The 9,766-nt window shown below is 41.2% G+C and overlaps 1 protein-coding gene across 1 annotated transcript; it reads left to right on the top strand.

The window, feature by feature from the left end:
- Window positions 1–4,324: 4,324 nt before the first annotated feature.
- Window positions 4,325–7,484, top strand: LOC129669922 (anionic trypsin-2). Its single transcript, XM_055598299.1, has 5 exons — window positions 4,325–4,364; window positions 5,226–5,385; window positions 6,284–6,537; window positions 6,878–7,014; window positions 7,284–7,484. Exons 1-5 carry the CDS (start codon window positions 4,325–4,327, stop codon window positions 7,431–7,433), a joined length of 741 nt encoding a protein of 246 aa, XP_055454274.1. The 3' UTR covers window positions 7,434–7,484.
- Window positions 7,485–9,766: the final 2,282 nt, after the last annotated feature.

Below are 9,766 nucleotides of genomic sequence, written 5' to 3'. Positions count from 1 at the left end.
TGAGAAACACTGTGACACTCTACAGCTTCCACAATGAGAGGTTTTGTATGCTTTGTTTAGTTTTGTTTATTTTGTTTGTTTGTTTGTATGTCATTTGAAGGGATTACAAGGACAAACAGCAGATACAAATGGATAGGGAGATGAGTGGGACTGCTTTGCATAATTTGAAACTCACAAAGAATCAATAAGTTTTCTATTTAATGAAGAAGAAAATAAAACAGTAACTTGTTAACTGTATTACCTAAAATTTACTTGAGCTCAACTAACCATAACGATATCCTGACACATTGTCAACTGGCTATGAGCAACACTGTGATAATGTAGCTCAGGTAGGTGAGGGGTCATGGTAAGGCAAGTCTCTGAGACACAGTGCCAGGTAAAAGATAAATTGTGTGTTCAAGCGCTGCCAAAAAAAAAAAAAAATGGCAGGAGGAGCCAGATGTTTAACTTCTCCCCTAGGGACCTCTGCTTGCTTAGCAGTGCCCTTTAGATTCCACCTGTAGGAAATCTCACACTCCACAAAGGTTTACACATCATTTTGGAGCCTTGAGACATATGCAAATTTTAGAAAATTCCATCTAAATAACAGTCTCTTTCTTATTAATTACAGATAATTTCTTTTTATACTGCACCATAAACCACTTTTAAAAGGGAACATGAACCTCCATATATAAGCAATGTAGTACATGATTGTGGAGTGAAATATATTAAAAATCAGTCAGACAAATAAAATATAATAAAATAAAATAAATAAAATAAAATAAAAAATCCTCACTTGGAAAGACAAATGGGATGGACATGGGAAGTAGGAGAAAACAAGGAACAGGACAGGAGCTCACCACAGAGGGCCTCTGAAAGACTCTACCCAGCAGTGTATCAAAGCAGATACTGAGACTAATAACCAAAATTTCCGTAGAGTGCAGGGAATCATATAATAAAAGGGGGAGTTAGCATGACAGGGAGAGGACAGGACCCCCACAAGGACAAAATATATCAGATCATGGGGGTCTTCTATGAGACTGTTTCTCCAACCACAGACCATGTATGGATATAACCTAGAAGCCCTGCTCAGATGTAGCCCACGGTAGCTCAGTATCCAAGTGAGTACCCTAGTAGGGGGAACAGGAACTATTTCTGACATGAACTCAAGGACTGGCTCCCTTACCTATCCCTGCATCCAAGGGAGGAACAGCCTTGCTAGGCCAGAGAGGAGGACATTACAGCCAGTACTGAAGATACCTAATAAGCCAAGGTCAGATGGAAGGGGAAGAGGGCCTCCACTAGCAGTAGACTTGGAAAGGGTCAGGGAGGAGATGAGGGAGGGAGGGTGGGATTGAGAATGAATGGGGGAGGGGGCTATGGCTGGGCTACAAAGTAGATAACCTGTGATTAATATTAAAAAAATAAAAATAAATAAATCAGACAATTTACAAATAGAACAGTACTCCACTTAGGCAAGACCCCATCAGCCATTCTCTACCACCTAGCCACTATATGAGATTCTGAGTATAGAGCGAAGATCCCTGAGTGCCAGTTTTTTTTCCCCTGGGCCAGCCATGTCAGAGTTGAGCACAGAAGGCATTTAATAGGCTTTACAGAGTTATCTTGCCCAGTACATGCTGGTATCCATTTCCTTCACCATTTTCCATGCTTGGAATCTCAGAACTGATAACTGGATTCTGAACTCAGCTTTACAATTTTGATCAGCATCTCTAGAACATTTGTTTATTTTCTAATATATGAGAAATTCTTCCTGTACCTCAACCACATTAACATCAGAGCCACCAAAAACTAAGTAGGAACTGTAACAGATTGTTAATGCACCCATGGAGATGCTGAAAATGGACCATAAAAACATGAACAGTCAGAGTCAAGTGTCATGACAAAGAGGAAAAGAACAATATGATATTATTCTAAGTACAGTACGATATTGGTCTACCACTGGAACATATTTAGAAAGCTCCTGCTCAAATTTCATGTTTCACATTTCAAACAATTTCTGTGTATGATCCTTATTGAAAATGAGATCCAAATGAAAGCCTAGACTGTACAAATCATGCTTATTTTACCCTTTACCATGATGCTTAATACTGTAACTCTGACTAATAAAACTAGTTTTCTGATCTTGCTAATATAATGAATTATTCTAGAGAAGACTCATCAGCTCAAACTAAAAATTCTAATCAAAGGATTCTCTATTGGCTGAGAAGCACATAAAGAAATTTTGAGCATCATTAGTCATCAGGAAAATGCAAATCAAAATGACTAAAAATGACATCTTACAAATGTCAGAATGGTAAAGATCAAAAACTCAAGCTACCACACGTGCTAGAAAGGATGCAGAGCATGGGAAACACTCCTCAATTTCAGGTGGGAATACAAGCTTATACAACTACTTTGAAAATAAATCTGGAGCTTTCTCAAAACAAAATTGGGAATAGCTCTGCCTTAAGACCCAGCTACACCACTCCTGAGCATATTCCCAAAACATGTTCCATCATAACACAAGGACATTTGCTCACCTATGTTCACAGCAGCGTTATTCATTATATGCAGAAACTGGAAACAACCCAATTGTCCCTTAACTAAAGAATGGGAAAGAAAATGTGGTACATTTAAACAATACAATACTACACAGCTATTAAAATTTCCCAGCAAATGGATAGAACTAGAAAACATGATCCTGAGTGAGGTAACCAAGACCCACAAGGACACACATGGTATGTACTCACTTATAAGTGTGTATTATCTAAATAGTACAGGATAACCATTTTACAACCTACAAACCCAAAGGAGCTAAGTAACAAGGAGGTTCCAAGGGAGGATGCTTGAATATCACTCAGAAACAGACAACAAATATGAATGGAGAGGAACCTGAGTGGGAGAGGGAGTAGGGAGGATACCTAATGTGGGTATCAGGTGTGGGTAGAGGAGTGGAAGGAGGTAAGATGGTAGGGAGAGAGAAGAAAAACCGATGGTTGGGACATCTCTGGGACAAGCTGGTGACTTTCCATGAAGTAGGCTCCTGGGAGGACAGGGGGTGACTTAAGCTGAGACTCCCAGCAGCAGGGGACATGGGGACTGATATGACTATCTCCTGTAGCCAGGCAGGACTTCCAGCCTAAGGAGGGAGACACTAACCCTCCCCAAAAACCTTCAACCCAAATTTACCCTGCCCACAAGATGTGCTGGGATAAAAATTGAGCAGAGATTGAGAGAATGGCCAAGCAATGACTGCCCCAAACTGAGACCCAGCCTTTGGAAGAGAGCAAACCCCTGACACTATTAATGATACTCTGTTATGCTTGCAGGCAGGAGCCTAGCATAACAGTCTTTTGAGAGCCTCCATACAGCAGTGGATCAAAACTGAGACTCAAAGCCAAACATTAGGGTTAGGATTCAGGGAATCTTGTGGAAGTGCTGGGGGAAAGACAGAGAGATTCCTCAAGGGTTAAAGAACCAACTGAGTTAACTAACCTAGACCCTTTGGTGCTCACAGAGACTGAACCACCAACCAAAGAGCATGTCTGGACTGACTTATGCCTCCTAAATATATGTAGCTGGTGGTCAGCTTGGTCATCCTGTGGGCATCCTAACAATGGTCCTGGGGGCTCTCAATAACATGTATGGAGTTGCCTGCTATAGAATCACTGTCCCATAGATGGGCTGCCTTGTTTGGTCTCTGTGAAAAAGAATGTGCTTAGGCCTGATGCAAATTAATTGATTAGGGCTCCCCATTTCTGAGGAGAAGGGAAAGGGGATTGGGGATGAAGGTAGGAGGATGTTAAGGGGAGGTAAGGAGGGATTGCACTGCAATCAGGATAAATCAAATAAATAAATAAAATAATGAAAAAATCATCATCTCATAGTTATTACATACAGATACATTGTTTCTCCTCTTTCTTCTTCAAATCCTTGAATAGCCACATATCTATTATTTCCAGGTCTTTCTCACAGTAAATGAAAGAGCTTCTGGTGAAGTTTGGGTTTATCTAAGGTCCATGGCATTCTCTACCACCTAGCCACTATAGATCAGCTTGAGAAGGCCCAGCTGCACAGAGTCTATGTTTCCACTGTTTTTGCAAGATCTCCTTTCAAGAATCAACTCCTTTCCTGTGTGCACCAAGAGGGAAAGTTTCCATATCACATGCACCTCATTTACCCACAGAGTAGACAAACAGAGCAGAGATGATGTAAAACTCTGGGAAGGAAATCCCACAGGTGTGCTGGTGTAGGAGCAGTGGGGGCCCTCTCCTTAGTCCCTCCTTCTCCCTCTGTTGGGATATAAAGCAGACCTCCTCCAGTGCTCACTACCTTCGCCACAATGCGTGCTCTCCTGTTCCTGGCCCTTGTGGGAGCTGCTGGTGAGTTCCATGCTTTAACCCACTTACTTCTCTTCCTTCCTCTTGGAGCCATGAACCCCACCACCAAGTCTGCTTTTTCACCCTCTGTACACCAATGTCATTTCTTCCCCTAAGAGTAGGTATGGTTCCAATCTTTCAGACTTCTCTGAAAGGCTAAATTTACTTACCCCTTCTGCTATGATCTATTGTGTGATCAGAGAGTCTGAAAAAGAAAGACATGGTGGTTCCATGAAAAGCATCAGCAAGCCTCCTGCTTGGCCTCAACAGCTTGAGGATACCTCAGCCATACTTCTATTAACAGAGGAATACTCCTAAATTGGTGGTTAAAATCCTCCTTAAAATTCTGACCTTAAGTGTCTGAGACAGTGACTTCGTATTAAGAAGGATATTGCGGCACTATATTATTATTTTTTAATGCCAATGTGAATTGGAGACTTATAAACAAAGATGCTTAAATCTCTTCATATCCAGGATATTTTCCAAAATTTTCCCAACCACACTAAAACTCTTAAGCTTTGTTATCCACAGGGTGTAAATGAAGAGTAAACATGAGATCAAAGCAGGCAGTGTATTAGACAACCAACTGTACCCCCTATTTCTAAATGCTGAGAGCTTCACTTAGCCTACCTATAATAAAGTATCAAAAAGCAGTCACCTACAGAGTATTTTTCTTTTGTCCTGGACTCTATATTTCAGACATACTGTTCTATCCTTACTGGTGATATAGTGGTACCTTCTTGCCTTCATTTATGGTACTCATTAAGAACTCCTAATTAGCTGAAAGCTGGCAGAGGCCTGGGGTTTCCACCTTCCAGTACCTTGACTGATTATCTTATCAATGATCTTTTATCTTTATGCAAGTTGCTTTCCCTGTTGATGATGATGACAAGATTGTTGGAGGATACACCTGCCAGAAGCATTCTGTCCCCTACCAGGTGTCCCTGAACTCTGGCTACCACTTCTGTGGAGGGTCCCTCATCAATAACCAGTGGGTGGTGTCTGCAGCTCACTGCTACAAGTCGTAAGTGATGGGCCCACCTATACAATCAGACACTTGACTTTTCTAGGGGCATTGTATAAAACCAGGCAATAACTGAAATCATAAATTGAATGGGAAATGTCAGAAAGAGAGAGAAAGATTACTGACTGTAGCTTATTTCATGAGGTTGGAGAGAATAAGGATACAGAATAGGAATCTTTCAACACCCCTAAACCATCCAAAATAAATCAATGGTATAGGTAACGAAAGCACGGAAAGTTGAATTCGGGATACAATACCAAACACGAAGTCACAAAAAAGACTTTCAGAAATTGTAACACTGGGTTCTTTTTCGGGATGACAAACATTTTCAATGAGTGTGGACAATCTGTACTCTTTTTAAAACTCTCCTTTTCAATTAATTTCACTGCATATAGAGAACTTAAAGTCAATTCTATATCATGGTATATAAAACCTGAACATGCATCAGAATCAGCCAGATTATCAGTCAGAAAATCAAGAAAAGAAACTCAGAAAGTGAATTCATACCAAGTTGAGAGGTACCACAGCCACATGGACCACGCTATTCTTATCCCAAACTGTACTAGAGCCACTAGATTAATAGTTCTTAATGATATGGTATGGCTTAAACTTTGCAAACACACAGAGAAATAATGAAGATACAAGAATCTATTTTGCATACAAAGGAGGGACAGCAGGTTGATGTCTAACCTCCAGCTACAGTCCTTCTCCTCACCTGTCTTTGAAGCAGACAGGAATTGGTTCTCACAGCAGCACCTGCACGCCACACCAGTGCAACACCTGTTATTCTAAACTAGGCCTCCTCCCCACTCCAGACTCACTCAGCAAAGAGTGTAATAACTCTGGAGGGTTTGAAGCATTGGTGAGGACGTCTCTAACATGCCTCTCTTTCCAATAGCCGCATCCAAGTGAGACTGGGAGAACACAACATCAATGTCCTTGAGGGCAATGAACAGTTTGTCAATTCTGCCAAGGTCATCAGGCACCCCAACTATAATTCAAGGACCCTGGACAATGACATCATGCTGATCAAGCTCTCGTCCCCTGTGACCCTCAATGCCCGAGTGGCCACTGTAGCTCTGCCCACATCCTGTGTATGTGCTGGCACTCAGTGCCTCATCTCTGGCTGGGGCAACACCCTGAGCTCTGGAGGTAAGACAATTCATTAGCATTCTTTACAACTTTTCAGATCAAGTAAGTTTCTAAGCTTTTTATGATATAAGTACATTGCAAGTACCAGTATACACAAGATCCTGCAGTGGGTACAGGAATATGTGTTCACAGAATGATCCCAAACCGTACACAGGAGAGATGCAGAATGTGCCATTACTGCTTCCAGGAAAAACAACAGTAAGGACTATTCTGGGGTCTACATTTTTTGCTGGGCCTTACTCTCTTTAAGAATGCTCCATGGGTCATATAGTGTTCAGTACCAAAATGTTGATTCCTAGCCTAGTCTAAATCTCATTTCTTTCTTATCCTTCCCTCACAGTAAAGAACCCAGACCTGCTGCAGTGCCTGGATGCACCAGTGCTGTCTCAGGCTGCTTGTGAAGCCTCCTATACTGGAAAGATCACCAATAACATGATCTGTGTTGGCTTCTTGGAGGGAGGCAAAGATTCCTGCCAGGTAATTGGCTCTCTTCCCATAGAAATACCTTGTTTTCTTAGTAGTGGGAATGGAAGCTCCAAGTGTATGGTGGAAGAAGTTTTCCTTTAGTGGGTTTATGAAAGAGTGAGGAGGTTTATTCTGGATGTTATTTTTGTCATGTTAGTAAGAATAGAGGAAGCGCTGACAAATGGAAGCAAAGGATGGCTATCATAGCATCGTCAAGTTGGATTAGCTATGGTTCTTTTTGTACATGGCTCTTCCCTAAATGCTGTATTCCTTCATGCCAGGGTGACTCTGGTGGCCCTGTGGTCTGCAATGGACAGCTCCAGGGTGTTGTCTCCTGGGGCTATGGCTGTGCGCAGAAGAACAACCCTGGCGTCTACACCAAGGTCTGTAACTATGTAGACTGGATCCAGAACACCATTGCTGCCAACTAAACATCATTATCCCTCTGAACTGACTATGCTAATAAAGTGAATGTTTCCTTACTTTCTGTGTCTCTGTCTGTCTCTTTATCCTCTTGTCTGTAGGAAATACAATCCAATTTGAGGTAATCTCTGTCTGCCCTTGGTATGTGGTGAGCTTCCTCCATCTGAAAACTGTTGCATGGGACAGTATTTCAGCAGCAGTTGAAAAGAAATAAAGTAAAGTTAAATGTTAGAGGAATTATAGTTTAGTTTTTTCTTTTTACAAAACATGTATCAGAAAGTTGATGTTAAAATGTTAATAGTCTTTTATATTTACGTGTGATTTTTAACTGAACACTTTCATGAATGCTTTCATTGTTTAGGAATAAATAACATGTATAATTTTTCCATTTTAGTTCCTTTTATTTTAATTTTATTTATTCATTTTACAGTTCAGTGGTAGCCCCTCCCACTTTTTACCCCAGTCACCCCCTTCCTTCTTGTTTTTCCTATTCCACTCCCCTAATTCTCAGAGAAAGGCAGCCCTACCCAACCACCCACCCCAAGATATCAAGTCAAGTTAGAACCGAAAGCATGTTCTTCCCTTGTAGTCTGGAAAACTAAAGGGAAAATCCAAACAAACAAATAGACACCTTTAAAGAGGACATGAATAAATAACTTTTTTAATTTAATTTTATTTTTTTCTTATCAGTTACATTTTATTAACTCTGTATCCCAGCTGTATCCCGCTGCCTCATTCCCTCCCAATTCCACCCTCCTTCCCTCATCTCCACCATGCCCCTTTCCAAGTCCACTGATGGGGGGGACCTCCTCCCCATTCATCTGATCCTGTTTTATCAGGTATCTTCAGGACTGGCTGCAAAGCCCTCCTCTGTGGCCTAACAGGACTGCTCCTCCCTTGGGGGGTGGGGAGGTCAAAGAGCCAGTCATAGAGTTCCTGTTAGAAATAGTCCTTGTTCCCCTCACTATGGGAAACCAATTGGTTACTGAGCTACCACAGGCTACATCTGAGCAGAGGTTCTAGGTTATATCCATACATGGTCCTTGGTTGAATGTCAGTCTCTGAAAAGACCCTGTGCCCAGATATATTTGGTCCTTGTGGAGCTCCTAGCCTTTCCCCATCAAACTAACTCCCCTTCTTTCGCATGATTCTTTGTACTCTGCCGAAGGTTTGGTCATGAGTCTTTGTATCTACACTGAAAACACTGCTAGTTAGAGTCTTTCAGATGTGGTCAGTAGACTCCTGTCATAAGTTCAATGCACATCCCATCTGTCTTTCTAAACAAGGATTGATCATCTTATCCCATGTCCGCTCTTTTGATTATCTTTTTTAGGTGTATAGATTTCATTATGTTTATCATATCTTAAAGGTCTATATAGGTGAGTATATACCATGTTTGTCTTTCACTTTCTGGGATATTTCACTCAGAATGATCTTTTCTAGATCCCACCATTTGCCTGCAAATTTCATGATTTCCTCCTTTTTGATTGCTGAGTAGTATTCCATTGTGTAAAAATACCACAATTTCTGTACCCATTCCTCCATTGATGAACATCTGGGTTGTTTCCAGGTTCTGGCTATTACAAATAAAGCTGCTATAAACATGGTTGAGCAAGTATCCCTTTTGTGTACTTGAGCAAAGTTTGGGTATATACCTAGCAGTGGTATAGCTGGGTCTTGAGGAAGCACTATTCCTAATTGTCTGAGAAAGCGCCAGATAGATTTCCAGAGTGGTTGTACCAGTTTACATTCCCAGCAGGAATGGAGGAGGGTTCCCCTTTCTCCACGACCTCTCCAGCATGTGTTGTCACTTGAGTTTTTCATCTTGGCCATTCTGATGGGTGTAAGGTGAAATCTCAGGGTCTTTTTAATTTGCATTTCCCTGATGGCTAACGATGTTGAGCATTTCTTTAAGTGTTTCTCTGCCATTTGATATTCCTCTACAGAGAATTCTCTGTTTAGCTCTGTTCCCCATCTTTTAATTGGATTACTTGGTTTGCTGCTTTTCAGCTTCTTTAGTATTTTGTATATACTGGATATTAGTCCTCTGTCAGATAAAGGGTTAGTGAAGATTCTTTCCCAATCTGTAGGCAGTCGTTTTGTTTTGATGACGGTGTCCTTTGCTTTACAGAAGCTTTTCAGTTTCATGAGGTCCCATTTATTGATTGTTGCTCTTAGAGCCTGTGCTGTTGATGTTCTGTTCAGGAAGTTGTCTCCTGTGCCAATGAGTTCTAGGCTGTTCCCCACTTTTCCAACAGATTTACAGTGTCTGGTTTTATGTTGAGGTCTTTGATCCACTTGGACTTTAGTTTTGTGCAGGGGGATAAGTATGGATCTATTT

The sequence above is a fragment of the Psammomys obesus genome, unplaced genomic scaffold (genome assembly GCF_907164565.1).
Source record: "Psammomys obesus unplaced genomic scaffold, mPsaObe1.curated_primary_1811, whole genome shotgun sequence".
Taxonomy (NCBI): Eukaryota; Metazoa; Chordata; class Mammalia; order Rodentia; family Muridae; genus Psammomys; species Psammomys obesus.
Note: the sequence above shows the minus strand (reverse complement) of the source record. Positions and strands in the feature narration are given on the sequence as shown.